Below are 16,824 nucleotides of genomic sequence, written 5' to 3'. Positions count from 1 at the left end.
AACTTGCTCCAATTGGTAGTCCTTGTTCTTAGATATATTGAGAAATAGATGTTGATGTATTTATGCATTTATATACTTTCTATCCAAATGCGTATAAATTTAATAATCTTTGGGGATATGAGTTTTATCACATCCCTAATTCTAGCTATGGTTAAAGAGCAAAAAGAAGGAAATACCCCCATCTTGTGTTAACTAAGGGGACATACAAGCATGGTACTAGAGGCTCAAAATTCTATCCAAAAATAAAACTCCTAAGTGGCAATTGATGATATCACAGTACTTCTATTTTCCTGATAATGATATTGACAGATAATTAAAGTAACTTCATTCTGCCTCTATTTTTCAATCAGCAAAACTGAAATAATTTGCATCAATTGTAGTGAGTAAAGGAACGCTTATGGTTTTGCATCAGTAAAGCTAAGCCAATACTAGAATTTTGTTACTGTCCCTCCACTACATTTGAAGTAATTATTTCCACACCGTTATACATACCGCAATAATGAGCCCACTAGGTCCATTTATGTTATCAACCCAACCCTAAAAAGAGAAAAGGGAAAAGATCTCTAGTTGGTTCCACATGTCAGAAAATCACAGTACCTTTGGAATATCTGCAGTCTAATCTTAAACTTCAAACAAGAACACAGACTCCAGCTGATAAACTGTCTAGTCCACTATTTCCAAAATTACAAACAGAGATCAATGAGAAAGCACTGGATATTTTCTGCACTTGGTTTGTGGAAGAATTAAAATTCTGCTGGCATTTATTTCATAGCAGGAATCAAGAATAGTTGCAAGCTGTCTATGACATCTTAGGAGTTAAATTGGATCTCATCTTAATATCATAATCTGCTAATCAATTCATTTTCCTCACCTGGGCCTGATTTTAACTTCTCAGGGGAACATTTCAAACATAGTTTGCAGAAAATTGACTCTTACTTGACAGTTGTAAGAGTCATAGCATCTTTCATTCATTCTGTTTCAAGATCAACTTGTATTAGCTCGCTGTAGATGGTAGAGAAAATATTATCTTTAGGAGAAGTTAGAGAAAAATGTCTTTATGAGATTGTCTCCTAAGCCCAAAGCAAGTCAGTTGACCTCTCATTATGTCTGTTTATCTTTGAAAGTCAAAATGTATAAGATGGGAGAGGAGAGAGAACTTGAAAGGATTATTAGTTGAGCCTTTTACTAGGGACCAGGCACTGCAGTAGACATACCACTACACTGCCTCCTCTCATCAACCCTCCACAATAGGTGTGGTTAGCTCAGTTTTACATATGAGACAACTCATATGTAAAAGGCTGCATGTCAATAAGTAATGGAGCTTGGATTTATCTGGTGCAAAAGCTTTACAGAATTGCTTCAAAAAAGATGGTATAATTCAAAGTACTTTCAAAAAGATATAGAAGTATACACAGATAAAAATCATTATTCCTAAACTGAGGACTTTCTCTGAGCTTTGCAATTCCTATTTACCCTGGCAATTTGTTAACATTATCAATTTGGCCAGCAGGAATATTCTGGTATATTTAAACTATTGTGGAGAAGCCAAGAAATAAAGCTATTTCCCATGGGAATTTTGAGACTCTAGTTAATGAGAAACTAACTGAAGACTCCACCCAACTCTAGGACAGTCAGTGTAACATCAGAGGAGCCCGGTGGTGAGTAAATCCTGAACCAAACGTGCACTTTGGTCCTCACATTTGCTGTACTCAGCTATGTATACTGGGAAAAAAAAAGACATCAGAGAGTAATTGGACAGGAGGGATGCTGGTTCAGAAGCAAAGCGTGGAATCCAGGCAAGTGGGCTTACTGGGAAGGGCTCCTGCCAGGTTGCTCCCATGATGGAGGGCCGTACGATGGCAATGTTGAGGTCGCCACCTTCCTGCTGCACCACCACCTCTCCCAAGGCCTTGGTATAGGTGTAAGTGTTAGGCTGATCTCCGATCAGTTTGGGTGTGATCTCATCAATGATAGCATCGTCTAACCACCTGAAGGTAGTCAGAGTGAAAAGAACGTTGTCAGCATGTGTTAGACAACATACCAAAAAGAAACTGAGACACCGACAAACAGAACTTCCCCATTCTAACTTGAGTTCTGAAATTGGGAACTGTGAAAGGATACCAAGGCTTGAGTGTGAACCTATCCAAATGATGCAAGATGGATGAGATCTTTGCTCCCCCCTGCTTAGCCCAACATTACTCGTTGAATCCTACGGCCTTCTGTCTCAATAGATTTATCTAATTGTTATGCAGTCTGCTACTTGATTGTGTGTGTGTGTGTGTGCGTGTGTGCACACGCTAAGTCACTTCAGCCATGTCCAACTCTTTGCGACCCCATGGACTGCAGCACACTAGGCTCCTCTGTCCATGGGATTCTCCAGACAAGAATACTGGACTGGGTTGCCATGCCCTCCTCCAGGGGATCTTCCTGACCCAGGGATGGAATCTGTGTCTCCTGTCTCCTGCATTGACAGGTGGGTTCTTTACCACTAGCGTCACCTGGGAAGCGCCCTGCTACTTGATTAGATAGAGCTAATCTCTATTTTCAATTATAGCCTCTCAGAGGGAATGTACCTATCAAGGTACATTCAATGAATGCATTGTGAGTGCCAGTTGGGTGTCCAACAGTGGGCTGGCTGCCGTGGTCATGGACTTGAGAGGCTGTCATCCGAGGTGTCAGTGGCAGCCCCTCTCATTCATTATTGTCCACTTACAACCTTGGCACTAATCTTGAAAGCCTCAGCTTTGATTTTTGTTTTAAATTCTACTTAATGCCTTAACAAAGAAAGGGAACTACATTTATCAGAACTTACAATCTGTTTTAGCAAATCCAGGCACTGTATTTTGAAGATCTGTTTAGAGTCTATGCTAATAACTTGGTAATCATTTCCAGAGATTTCCAATGAGTTCTAAAGTGCTCTAATAACTATTAATAGTCTGCCAAGTGGGGTGAGAATAGCACAATGAAGCAACTTTAATATAATGACTATTGAATACTTCTACCTTCAAGAAGATCTGTATCATGAATAACTGAGTTACCATGGCAACAATCTAATTTTTTTTTTAAAAGATGTTAAAACCATTTTGATAATCCCAGAGTCTACCTGCTTTTCTCTAAGAGAGCAATGAAATTATTATTGATTAAATACTGAATGTTTCTCTTAGCTGGTAGATCTATTTGGTAAAACTTTGGATATAATAGTTTTTAAAAATTAGGTGACATGTCAGTGTGACTTTATAATTAATGTGTTTGGTACATTTATTCCCATTTTATTGGACCCAACACAATCATACTATTTTGATTGCAGAAAAATCTTATTAGAGGTTATCGTTTTCCTCTCACGACAAATTACTGAGTATTTAAGAAGTGCTTAACGCCAAGACATTCAGAAATACAACTCTCAATTTCCATATTGGAGAGGAATGTTAATACTGTCTGTTATGGTCTAATTTTCCTTGCTTTGTGGCTATTAGTGCTGAATATCTTCTAGTTATCAAATGCCTTCTGGTTTGTACTGAAAAGAGAAAGGTTGAGAAGGTCTGAGCATTAAAAACAACTCCAAATACTTAGAAAAACAGAAGTTATTTCAATCATGTGGTCACTGAGTGTTGGGAGAGAGTGAGGGATAATCTAGGCACCTCTCTATCTTTCTAATAATGTTACCTTTACCTCATCTTATTTGTGGGTCAGCAGTGGATTCACTGACCTAAGACCATTTTTCTTTTCACCTACAAAAGCATACAGATTACAAAAACTAGGTCTGAAGAAATACAGCCCAGTTTTAACAAAGCTGTGAAGAAAACAAGTTTAAGAAAGCATCAGAAGCCAGGAATACCCTCGGATTGTATGTCCCGTGGCTGGTACCATGTGTTGCCACTGCTGTTGGTGGGCATGAAGAAAGTAACACCTGGAGGCCTCTCCAAGTTTGGTGAGTTAGCTCATCTTAGAAAATACTGGCTTCTAGGTTTCTAAGAACACAAAGCAAAAGAAGTTGCAGTGCTCTGTAGATGGTCTGCCTTTACTATTTGTAGCTCCGCCACATTCTACTGTATCATTTTCTCATTTCCTCCTCTGGCACTTGTGAAAAATAGCAATAATTGCATGTGTTCTAAATTTTCAGGTTATGAGGACAAACAGGAACATTCACAACTACACTTATAACTATTTGATTAAACAAAATGAGCTAACACATCCAACACATATTTAGTAAAACCGCCAAGAAGCATGTATATAGAAAGCTCACAGTTGGTTTTAAAATATCTTTTCTAATACAGCCAAACAGATCATATCTCATCCTGCCATTTCTTGGGTTCGAAGAGATTAATGTAACATTCATTGGTTAAGTGATGCCCTTTTTAGGACCTAAAATTGGTTCATGTTCTCCTGTATCAAAATTTGATTTGGAGCTGTTGCTTGTCTTTAAACTAGCAAATAAATTAGCATGAAAAAAGGACACCATATAAACCAAAGCACATTTCTGAAACTAAGTCAAAGCACTTCAGGATACTCAAGGAGATGTCTGAACTCATGGGCTCCAAATTCTAAACTTCTACTTAAATCGCTGTAAAAGAAGCAAAAAGTCACACACACACACACACACTCCCCAAAGACGATTTCCTCTAAATATTACTATCTTTTTTTCCTCAATTTTCTTATGCAGCAAACAGGGCCAGCCTAGTAGTGTATCAGGAAAAGCTTTCTGGAGAGTAAGTACTGGACATCCTGCCTCAAGGTAACCTTTGCTGTCTTTTCTCTGACCTGGAATATGTTTGTCCCTTGATTACAATTATCATGCTATATGTTCTTGCTCGGGCTTCCCAGGGTAGAGTCCACCTGCCAAAGCAAGAAACGAGGATTCAATTCCTGGGTGGGGAAGATTCCCTGGAGAAGAAAATGGCAACCCACTCCAGTATTCTTGCCTCGAAAATTCCATGCACAGAAGAAACTGTACATTCCATGGGGTCACAAAGAGTTGGACATGACTGAGCAACTGAACACAAAAGTTCTTGCTCATGTCTGTTTCCCCACTTTACAATGAGTCTAGGAGTGCAAGGATTATATTTTTTTAATCTCCATGTCCAGTCACCTTACTCTCTCCAGGAACCAGCTAAATGTGCGCTCTTTCATAGGACAGTCATGATTGGACAGTTCTGTCCAAAGTTTGGGAAGCTGAGATGGACAATGGTCGGAGGGACTGGGTGAACTCAGAAGGAGGTGTGGTTGTGGGGGAGACTGTGGGAAAGTTAGAGAGGGGGTGTCTTTGAGGAAATGAAGAAACATTGGAAATTAAGGTATCCGGTGGCAGTGGTGAAAAGTGCTGGGAAGATGAAAGGCTAAAGGTTGGCCAACTTCAATTGGGCAGTGACTTCGGAGTAAATTTAACTGACTTCACCGTAAATTTGAAACTTTTCTTGGGGAGAAGGGTATATCTGAGCGTAATGCTTGTGGTGACTTGGCCTCTGTATTACCCTATAGACTTTTATTGAGCACATATTCTGGTTCCAGTGACCTGACACCATGGAAATTATTCAGCTTATTTAAGAACAATTTAACCCTGCTCTGATTCATGTTGAAGTCTGGTGCTATTAAAAGTACACAGAATTTACAGTTTTTTTTTTTTTTTTTTTGTCAGCTGCTTAGATGCCATCCTAATGCTACACAATCCTGACAATAAAAGCACAAATGCTAAAATTAGCTTTTTCCTTTCCCCTAGAATAGATAAACAGGGGTTTCCCATGTGGCTCAGTGGTAAAGAATATGGCTGCAAATGCAGGAGATGTGGGTTTGATCCCTGGGTTGGGAAGATACCCTAGAGGAGGTAATGGCAACCCACTCCAGTATTCCTGCCTGGGAAATCCCATGGACAGAGGAGCCTGGCGGGCTGCAGTCCACAGGGTCACAAAGAGTTAGACAGGGCTTAGCAACTGAATGAAAACAAACAAAAAAAAGGTGTATGCAAGCCCATAGGCAAAGCAGTAGCCATGCCCTATTGGTTTTTCTTTCCACAAACACATAGCAGTTTACTACATGTATTGCCATTCAGAAAGCTCTAGTCCCCTTCACCATTCCATTTCAGGTAATGGGTCTCCATGCCTCTGGAGACTCCCCATGCTAATGTATCCCCTTTGGCTCCATAACCATCATGTTCCTAAAGCTCACTTTCATCAAAGTCTTTTCTTGATTAAAACAAAATGAAACAAATGGCCAAAATCACACACGCATGCACACACACACACACACACACACACACAGAGTCCTCCCTCAACAGATCTGTCTGTAGAATTAAACATAACCCTCTGCATGGTACTCAAAATGCCCACAGTGTAGCTCCATTCTATTTTTCCAGCTTGACCTCTAACAGCTTGCCTACACATAACCTATGTGATGCCAAAATGGACTTGCAGCTCTGTTCCAGGCAAGCCCTAGGTTTTCCTCCTTCACTAGCTCTGCCCAGTGTGTGCCCCATCTGACCTGTCCCCCACTGTACATATTCTTCCAGTTCTATCTCCCACATCTGTCTTTAGAGTCCTTCAGCACCAGCAAGCCTACTACATCCCATTTCCTCCACCACACCTCTGAGGTAATTCTGCTATGTTCTATTTGCATTTGACTGTGGGCTCCTTGAAAGTACAGTCCCTATCTTAAGAAAGCACCATTTAATCACATGGCCAAGTATGTGCATATACTAGAAAGACCATAATCACATGGCCATGGAAAACCTTTGTGTCTCTGCAACTTACTAGCTGAGAGACTTGTGAAGAGTTACTTAACCTTTCTGAGCCTGTGTTCCTTTGTTAGTACATTAGCCATAATAGTATCAGCCCTACAATATTATGTTAAGGAATTAAATGTCTGTGAAAGTGTCTTTGTTCCAAGTAATTGCTCAATGATGATTCATAGAATCCTTCCCTTCTTACTGCATATTTACTAGATTGGTTTAAGCATGCTAAATAAAGCACTAAGTAATTATGGATCCATTTTTCTGGTTCCTAACTCTAGTTATTTCAGGTTTTATACAGATGTAAAAGCTTTTTTCTTCTACACAGTCCCACTAAGAGGATTTACCTTGGCCTCAAACGTATGGGAAGCATAAGCCCCAAACTTCTGTCCTTGTTGGTCAGCTATGAGCATTTTAAAAAATAAACATTCCACTTAAGCTGTTATTCTGGAAAACTGGAGTTTATTGGTCATCCCTGATCCATTTACACACATGAGTTTCTAAACGTAAATATTACCAACTATGTAGAGGCTGGAAATATAAAGGCAGAAATTATAAGAATGGTGACATCATTACATCATAAAACGTCTGTGTTGGAATGAGGGGCAGAAAACAAGTGCACAGATAATCAGTTGCTGAACACGAAATGCCAATTAAAAGCATCAAGTCCTAATTTATTATGAAAATATGTGTATACTAAAGTTTCCATAATAAGATAATCAAAATTTATATTTTGGGAATGGTTAGGGACAAAGGTAATTCTGGATTTTCAGAGATGGGCTGAAGGAAGGGAGGGGCTGGGCTGTGAGATGGACAGAACATGTGGTGGGCTGAGGACAGAAGTATAGGGCAGGAATGAGAAGTGTCAGGTTTGGTTCACAGTTCCATTCCCTTTGTTAACAATGCCAAGCAGGATCTCTTCAGCCTGCACAATTGGGGAAGTTCCTGGCAAAAAAGTGCAAACCCTCTTTTATTTCCCAGAACTGTAATTCCCATTAAATTGCTTCTCTGGAAAAACAAAGGTTCATTTTACTGTTTTATGGGTGATTTTCTTTTCTTTCAGCTTTACTAAGGTATGATGAACAAAATTTTAAGACAGCGCATCTTGTGATGATTTGGTACACATATACATTGTGAAGGGGCTTCCCTGGTGGCTCGGTGATATAGAATCCACCTGCAATACAGGAGCTGCAGGAGATGAGGGTTCAATCCCTGGGTGGCAAAGATCCCCTGGAGCAGGAAATGGCAACCCACTCCAGTATTGCTGCTGCTGCTGCTAAGTCGCTTCAGTCGTGTCCGACTCTGTGCAACCCCATAGACGGCAGCCCCCCAGGCTCCGCGGTCCCTGGGATTCTCCAGGCAAGAACACTGGAGTGGGTTGCCATTTCCTTCTCCAATGCATGAAAGTGAAAAGTGAAAGTGAAGCCGCTCAGTCGTGTCTGACTCTTCGCGACCCCATGGACTGCAGCCCACCAGGCTCTTCCGTCCATGGGATTTTCCAGGCAAGAGTACTGGAGTGGGGTGCCATTGCCTTCTCTGACCATTCTTGCCTGGAAAATTCCATGGGCAGAGGAGCCTGTACAGTCCACGGGGTCACAAAGAATTGAACACGACTGAAGCAACATAGCATTCATACATACATTGTAAAAGGATTTCCCCTCTCCCCCATCTGAAATTAATGCATTCATTACTCTTTTATCAGAGATTTTATTTGATCACAAAGCTTCAACATTTTCTTGCTGTTTAACTCTTGGTTCCTTTTTTGTAAAAAATGAGGACTACTGCAGTACTAAGAACAATGACAGTGGCTAGACCCCATAGGGTTACTGTTAATAAAAATTTCCAAGGGCAATTTTGTTTTAACCATGGGCCAATTACAAAATAAAGAAGAAATCAGAGAAAAATATTTTCTTAGAACAGAGCAACTAAACCTGGATTTAGGTGCAGTAGTATTTATTCAGGATAATTTTAATGCTGTCATTTTAAAACTTCAGAAAATTCTATCTGACATAGGAATTGTTGAAACAGTCATGAACAATGGTCTAGTTGGCCAGGGGCTGCTGGGATTTATTCAAAGCATTATTCCAAACTTAACACATAGGTTTTATTCCAAGTTTAAGAAGAAAAAAAGAGCAATCCAAAACACAGATAAAATGAGGGCATATATGTATTTTATATGTAAGACTTCACACTCTCAAATACCAGCTTGCTATGGAATTCTGTCTATTCCTCCTTTGTCTAAACAAACAAGCAACAACACATCTTAGCCAGAGTGGTATGAACAATGATCATCCAGTTCCATCAAAAACTTTTCATTCATTTAGCGAATATTTGAGTTCCTATTATGTGCTGGCATTGAAGAACAAGAAGGAACAAGAGACAGTCTCCTCCTTTGAGAATCTCATTGGCCACTGGAGATACAGACAAATAATCAGACATTTAGAATGACCTGTACTAAATGTCATGATGAGGATGAGCACAGGGCACTCTGGGAGCATGGGAATGGTCACCTGAGTCCATGTGCTCCCAGAGGAAAGCTTTGATGTCTGGATAAGAACTTACCAGAGGAAGCAGAGGTAGAAGTAGCCTCTAGAGACAGAACAACCTAAGCCAAGGCAGAGACGTATGAGAGAGAGAAAGAGTGAGTACTTTGTGTGACTGTGGCACAAATGTAAGGCTGAGAGGGATGGTGCTGGACAGGTGGTTCTGAGTATAAAAATTTAAATAAATTGTGGTAATGATGTTCTCTTTGTTTTAAAAAAAGGGCAAGTTAGTTCCTTAACTGCATTGAAATGTATTTTGTCATGACAAAATATAATTTTTCTCCCAGTTCTGTTTGGCTTACATATATGTATGTTTTAAAATAATTGTTCTCCTTGGAGAGCAGTACATGACAGACAGATATAAATTTTGTACTAATGTCCATTACAGTTTGATCATCAATCATGTAGCAGATACCTGCCTTTTCCAGTTTACATATGCTGGGAAGTGGAGAAAGCCTGTTGACAAATCAACTCTTCCTCTGGGAGGTGAGTTTATTCTTTGAAATGGGGTGTGGGAGGGTTTGAGCATCTGGACACAGTTTGGGAGGGAGAAAGTGGTATGAAATCTTTGGGTGAACTGAATCTCCATTTCCTACCTTTTTCTCTGGTGGCCTCTCAGAAGAATCAAAGGACGGGGGGAATTCTGCTCCTTTCCTGGGCTTCTGTGTATGTGTGCTCATTTTCTCAGTTGTGTCTGACTCTTTTGCAATCCTATGGACAGTAAGTAGCCTGCCAGGCTCCTCTGTTCATGGAATTTTCCAGGCAAGGATACTGGAGTGGGCTGCCATTTCCTATTTCATGGGCTTATCACATCCATAAACACCACATTTACCAAAAGACAAAGCTGTAAGAGGATGGCTAAACAGCACACAAATCATTTCCATCCTGAAAACATGCCAAGGCTTTAGACCTCAACTTTCCTGCACCGACTTTCGCATCATAGTGTCTTTCCTCCAACTATCCCGAGAAATTCTGGACTCTGAAAGGTTCCTTTGCACCAGTTAAGCAAATCATCATTTATTTAACCAACCTCCGTCTCCTTTAAATGACTTTCATTTTTCTTTTGTCCTGGTTATTTTAAAATGACAGGTAAAAATATCTGTTCTCAGAGCTGTATGAGATAAAAATGTTTGCCCTGAAGGGAATAAACTCTTGATTTAGCTAAAGCTAAACAGTATATCTAAAATAGAAATACAGTATTATAAAAAATTAAAATCTGACAAATCCACTGTGAGAGTATATTTCCTCTGCTATAATATGTTTTATGCAGAGTCTTTTAAAAAGCAAACAAAATAAGGCAAATTTGGTAAGTGGAACAGAAGAATGAAGAGGTAGAACAGAAAAACATACTTATTTTGAGATCAGGGTGATGTCCTAAAAAGAAATTAGTTTCTGTTAGTTGGCCAAAGAGAAAAATGCTAGACTTCTGTCCCTCCTGCATAATAGGATCATAAGGGAAGTGTCTCTCAGCTGAACAGATCAAGAAACCTACACTTTCTGCCAGATTTGGAAGAAATTTCTCTTCCCTATTAGTTCTTCTTTATGAACTTTTTGATTAACTGCTATTAAGCACTGTAGTAACTGCTTTGTATAACTCACATTATCATCACAGCTAAAAAGACAGGCACTATTATTAGCCTCATATCACACATGAAGAAACTAAGGCTCAAAGAGGCTAAAGATTTGCTCAAGGTCACAGAGCTAGTAAGTCGCAGAACCTTTGCCAGTTTAATGACAAAACCTTTCTTCTGGACATTTATATACTATGTATGCTAACTTCCCTTGCGTGCATGCTAAGTCGCTTTAGTTGTGTCTGACTCTTTGCAATCCTATGCACCGTAGCCCACCAGGCTCCTCTGTCCATGAGATTCTCCAAGCAAGAATACTGGAGTGGATTGCCATGCCCTCCTCCAGGGGATCTTCCTGACCCAGGGATCAAATAAATCCACACCTCTTGTGTCTCCTGTATTAGCATCACCTGGGAAGCCCCGATACTTCCCTTGAAAAAAATAAATCTAGTAGCAAAGCTTAATTCACTAAGAAGTGAGAAACCACCTCCATGTAAAGTATTCTCAAGTACCTCATGGAATTTTAAGCAACCTAATACAGCTATCCTATCCCTATTCTCCTCCATCAAGAAGCACTCTACTCCGCACTGGGGACAGAGAACAGCAAGGACAGAGGGCTGAAGCTGGCACCTTTTCAAAGCATGCTGCTCCCAGGGTATCTCAATGTGTTACCTTATAAGTGAATGACAGTCCATCTCCCTTCACCCCCACCCCCCATGTAACCCAACTTACTCCATGGAGTCAATGATTTTTTTTGGCTCTACAGGACATGGATAGATGACTTCATCAATGTGCTTCAGGTTACAGTTTGAAAAGGCAGTAGAAATGTGTATGAAGGCTTCCAGCTTTGGCATCTGACTGGCCATGAGCAAAAGCTGCTGGGTGGCAGTGACGTTAAGCTGCACAGCATGTCTGGAGAAGGTCAGGCAGAAGGAAATAGAGTGAGGCAAGTCACATCACATTTTGCTGGAGCTGCACCTACTGCAGTAACTGGCACATCCATCTGATTTTTGTGGCTGCATCGAAGGACCAGGAAGAAAAGTATGGGTCACGGCCACACAGTTATATGATACTTGGAATATGTTATATGTTGATGATGTCTTTTGTGCATATAAATCCTGTGATACACGTTGCATTTAGAAGTCATCTGATTCTAAATCAACTGGAAGGAAAGAAAATCACAATCCTTTGAATTTATACAGGGACTTCTTAAGCAGCCATTAAAAGAATGAAAAACATAAATTAGGCATCTAACTTAAATTAGAAAATTCAAATAAACTAGAGGAGAGCAACGGTGAATATAGAATGAGAAATATGTTTCTATTGCAAAGGTATAGGTCAGATATAAAAATTGATGTCAATAGAGAACAGATGAAGTTGCCAAGGGGGAGAGAGGTGGGGAAGGGATGAATTGGGAGTTTGGGATTAGCAGATGCCAACTATTATTTATAGGATGGATAAATTACAAGTTTCTAAAGTATAGCACAGAGAACTATATTCAGTATCTTATGATAAACCATAACAGAAAAGAATATAAAAAAGAATGTATACATATATATATGTGTATATATATATATAACTGAATCACTTTGCTATACAGCAGAAATTAAAACCACATTGTAAATCAACTATACTTCAGTTAAAAAAATGATGTCAAAACCCTAAATTTTACCTAATAGAACACAAAGCTGCATAAACATATGGATATGATGACATTGAAGTAATTCTTTTTCTAGAAATATGTTTCATACAAAATTAGGAAACCTATTACTCTAACTCAAGAAAAAAACATGTGATCATATGTACATTTATATATAGAAAAATTTTTAAATGCATTCAATACCCATTTCCAGTTCAATTTTTATAATTTCACTAAAAGAAGAAGAAAATGATTTAAAAATATATATACTTCAATTTGATAGCCTGTGTCATGGGTGAAAAGTAAGGAGCACTGGTTTTAAAGTCAGAGTCAAGAAAAATGCTCACAATCACTACTGCTTAACACTGCTCTGAAGTTGCAGCCTTATAATTAGAGAGGAAAATAAAGTTAATAAACACCATCACTGCAAAGCCAACCACAAAATCACTATCAGATTATATAACTGTATATCTGAGAAGAAACAGAAGCAACTGGAAAAAACTGGGGTGAACAATAATAGTTCAATAAGGTGTTCACTTCTAAAAGTTATATAAAAAAATCACTATCTTTCCTGTATAGAAACAAAAATTAGAGTCTACAATGGAAGAATGGCACATAGTCAAAAAAAGAACATTTAAAAGATATCAAATTAATAAGTAGGCTCTATATAAAGAAAATTATGAAGCTTCATTAAGGATCATAAGAGAAAAATTGAATAGAGCATACATTGTTCTTGGGTAAGAAAAGTCAATGTCTAAATCATGCTATTTTTCTAAATCAATCTACATAGTCAAGGTAATCTCAATCAAACTCACAACCCTTAAACAAACTTGGCAGATTTATTCTAAGTTTAATCAAGAGGTGAGAATAGTCAGGAAAATTCCTTAAAAAGAGAAAAATGTGTGTATACTTGCCTAATAAAATAAGAATAGTAGTCATTAAAATATTGTGGTACTGGAAAAGAAAGTCTAATCAATGGAACGTTTTAAAAAAGGATTCAGAAATGGGCATTTAATATACTATTTTCTTTTAAACAAAAAGTGAAAATAAATAATTTAATATATGTTGTTTAAAAAATAACCATCTGTTAATATTAAAAAAATACTGTACATCACACACATCACTCTTATTTTTATAGACTTTTCCTATTATTCTTTAGAGGTAAGTACATTTTAAATGAGTCAGATTTAAATGTAAACATGGAGCAGTTTAAATACTAGAAAAAATTATGAAAAACTGTAAATAATAAAAACAGAGCTGAGGACAAATGATAAACTGTTAAAATATCTTGAGCCTTATAAAAGATGAAGAGTTGATAGGCTAAATCTTCCAAGAAGTCTTAAAACAGACAAAAAAAGATTGTTTCAAGAGAAAAATAGGTGAAGAACACAAACAGGCATTTCACAAAAGAATAAACTGTCAATCCGCATTTAAACATTCTCAACCTTTCTGATTATCAAAGAAATAAAAACCAAAATATGCAATACTATTTCCATTTTCATATTGACAATGATAAAAAGAATTAAAGAATTGTAATATGGTACTACTGTGTTAGAAATGAGCACTCACATGACCAAGAACAGTGTAAATTCATACCACCTTTTTGAAAAGCAACTTAGCATTATATGTCAAAATACAAACTGTTCATAACCTGGGCATATCTGGCAGGTGTCTAATAATTCTACTTTTGGGAATTTACCCAAAGGGAAAAAATGTATACATACAGATGTTCATTGCAGAGCTGTTTATAACAGTGAAACATCTAAGCAATGTCAGTACAGAACCGCTTGAGTGTATTATATACATGTACAATGAGATGCCATGCAGTCACTACAAATTATAATAAATTATCAATTGACAATGAAAGATATCTAAAAATAAAACTGAACAGGTTGCAAAAAACATCATTTCATTTTTTGGAGAAATTCAACATAAGTCTATTTTATTACAGATGCATAAAGAAAAGTTGAAATGGATGGTCTTCACAATATTAAATGGTTATCTGTGGATGGTAAGATTCTAGAAAAGATTTACTCCTTTGTTTTCATTGAGAATATCTCTTTTTTTAAAAGAGAAATAATGAAGAAACTTACGCATACGTGTGCACACACACGTGTAATACAAGTCGTGAAAGGGGACTTGGACTGTACCTGAGGTGGTCGTCAAAGCGCACGGTCGCGGCACAGTGGAAGATGATATTTGTGTGTGAAAGAAGCTCCTGCATGTCCTCCTTGCTGATGGCAAAGTCATTCTGATTGAGGTCTGCAGAAATAGCTCGGATCTTCTCATGCACGTTTGGACAAACTTCTTTGACTTTTTCAAACAGCTAAAATATATAAGTCATCAAAGATCATCATCACCAACAATGTTCTTATTTTCAATGACATTTCATTTTAATTCACAAAAACTGGTTGTTAGTTGTAAGAATATGACTCAGCCATCTGCTATATTTCATGCAATTCAAGGTCAGCTTAGAATAATTCTTGCTCCTCTTAATTTGATTAACATCTGGAAAAAGTCCCAGTGAGCAGTAAGGAGTGTATTTTGAACTTCTCCTGGGTGAAGGACTGGTAGTAAGCCATCCATATCTTGCACCATCCCCTCTTCCCTTCCAAGGCAGCTTCATGTTTAAACATGGTGGTTATTTCCATTTCTGCCTTAGAGATACTGTTTTCCGAGCAAATTCACCCGCCTTTATATACCTTGACAAATTACCAGCAAAATTACCTGCCTTTAAGAAGGTCTCATAAGCACAGGTTCAAAACAACTTGGTTAATTGGACCAGATTTACAAGAGGTCTTAGAAGCACAAAGATAATTAGAAAAAAAAAGCAAATTAAGCAAATTTGTAATGGGTAAAACAAATAAAATCTTTGTATAATCTCATTCTAATATATAAATGGCAGTTATTGTCTAGTAAGAGGATTACATGAGCTCATGTACTTTTTATTGGATTTTAATTGATTTTTTAATATTCTAATTTATTTATAAAGGGAAAAGGAAAGAGTACTGGCAGATATAGCTTTTATTACAATTATTCAGATAAAACACAGCCTCTATTTTCCGTTCCACACAGAAGTTCTCTGGTTGAATTGGTATTTTCCATTTTCTCAGAAAATAATTTTAATGAAAGCATCTTGGTTCCAATCTACTTTGATAAAATAAAACTTTATTGTAGTAATGGTTTGGTATGTGAAAAGTAAGGGCAAGAGAAGTAAGGTTAAACGTTTAGAAAGGTTAAGAGCAGAGAAAATTAGGATGTGGTTTTAATACTAATATAGTAGTGGAGACAAACAATCCTGCTCTCCCTTTTAACTCCAAAAGAATGTTTTCATCTGTTCCTTGATCCTTAGCAGAAGGCTTCTCCTTCCCGCTAGAGATTTACCCCAGGCTTCTCTGTTGGGTAATAAGAAGCTGATTTCAGGTATTTACAGAAATCATGTCTCATTTGCATCAGGTAAGACCATGTTCAGAGGACATCCTGGAAATTTAATGAAGACAACTAGGGGAGGGAATTAAATCCACATACTGACCTGGCAGGGTAATACACATCTGTCTCCAAGCTACTATTTTCCTGCACTGTAAGGCCAGCCTTTTTAATATTGTGTTACTATAATCCTGAAAATAATTCAAAAGTTAGGCCACTCTTCAGTGCTTTTTTGACATCTAAGACTGATAAATCAACTCAGGGACATTCTCAACAAAGTTCATTTCAATTCTTTTGAAAGACATTTAACAACTCTCCAGTCATAATGGATCATAAGCATGCTAATATTTGTTTTCATAGTCAAATGTTTTCCTTTGTGTTGTTGTTGTTGTTGAGACATTAAGTCATGTCCCACTCTTTGCAACCCCATGGACTGCGGCATGCCAGCCTTCTCTCTCTTCCACTATCTCCTGGAGTTTGCTTAAATTCATGCCCACTGAGTCCATGATGCTATCTAACCACCTCATACTCTGTTGTCCCCTTCTTCTCCTGCTCTCAATCTTTCCCAGCATCAGGGTCTTTTCTGATGAGTCGGCTCTTTGCATCAGGTGGTCAAAGTATCGGAGATTCAGCTTTACCAACAGTCCTTCCAGTGAATATTCAGGGTTGATTTCCTTTAGGATTGACTAATTTGATCTCCGTCCCATCCAAGGGACTCTCAAAAGTCTTCTCCAGCATCACAATTTTCTTTTGCAGTTCATGCTAATTGTACAACAGACACAGGTTGGATAATTTTGGATAAGTTTATGCCACATTAATACAGTTATCCTCCTTTTTAACAACTGAATTTATACGAGGCTTTTTCTGACCCATGATAGATTTCATTCATGAGAAATCTATCTGGGGTTCTGTTGAGTCTGACTTTGGCCT

At 38.1% G+C, this 16,824-nt stretch overlaps 1 protein-coding gene across 4 annotated transcripts in view; it reads right to left on the bottom strand.

Annotated features, from left to right (window-relative positions):
- The window catches only part of FAR2 (fatty acyl-CoA reductase 2), a 177,246-nt gene that overhangs the window by 19,955 nt on the left and 140,467 nt on the right, over nucleotides 1–16,824 (bottom strand). For 3 of the 4 annotated variants that reach the window (XM_043440822.1, XM_043440821.1, XM_043440823.1), the window contains exons 3-6: nucleotides 14,619–14,794; nucleotides 11,562–11,741; nucleotides 1,811–1,988; nucleotides 493–537 (exon numbers count right to left, since the gene is read on the bottom strand). In XM_043440822.1, coding sequence (XP_043296757.1) covers nucleotides 493–537; nucleotides 1,811–1,988; nucleotides 11,562–11,741; nucleotides 14,619–14,794 — 579 coding nt within the window. The remainder of the gene's footprint in view (nucleotides 1–492; nucleotides 538–1,810; nucleotides 1,989–11,561; nucleotides 11,742–14,618; nucleotides 14,795–16,824) is intronic. The other variant, XM_043440824.1, reaches the window with a different exon arrangement.

The sequence above is a fragment of the Cervus canadensis genome, chromosome 21 (assembly GCF_019320065.1).
Source record: "Cervus canadensis isolate Bull #8, Minnesota chromosome 21, ASM1932006v1, whole genome shotgun sequence".
Taxonomy (NCBI): domain Eukaryota; kingdom Metazoa; phylum Chordata; class Mammalia; order Artiodactyla; family Cervidae; genus Cervus; species Cervus canadensis.
This window is presented reverse-complemented; position numbering and strand designations above follow the sequence as displayed.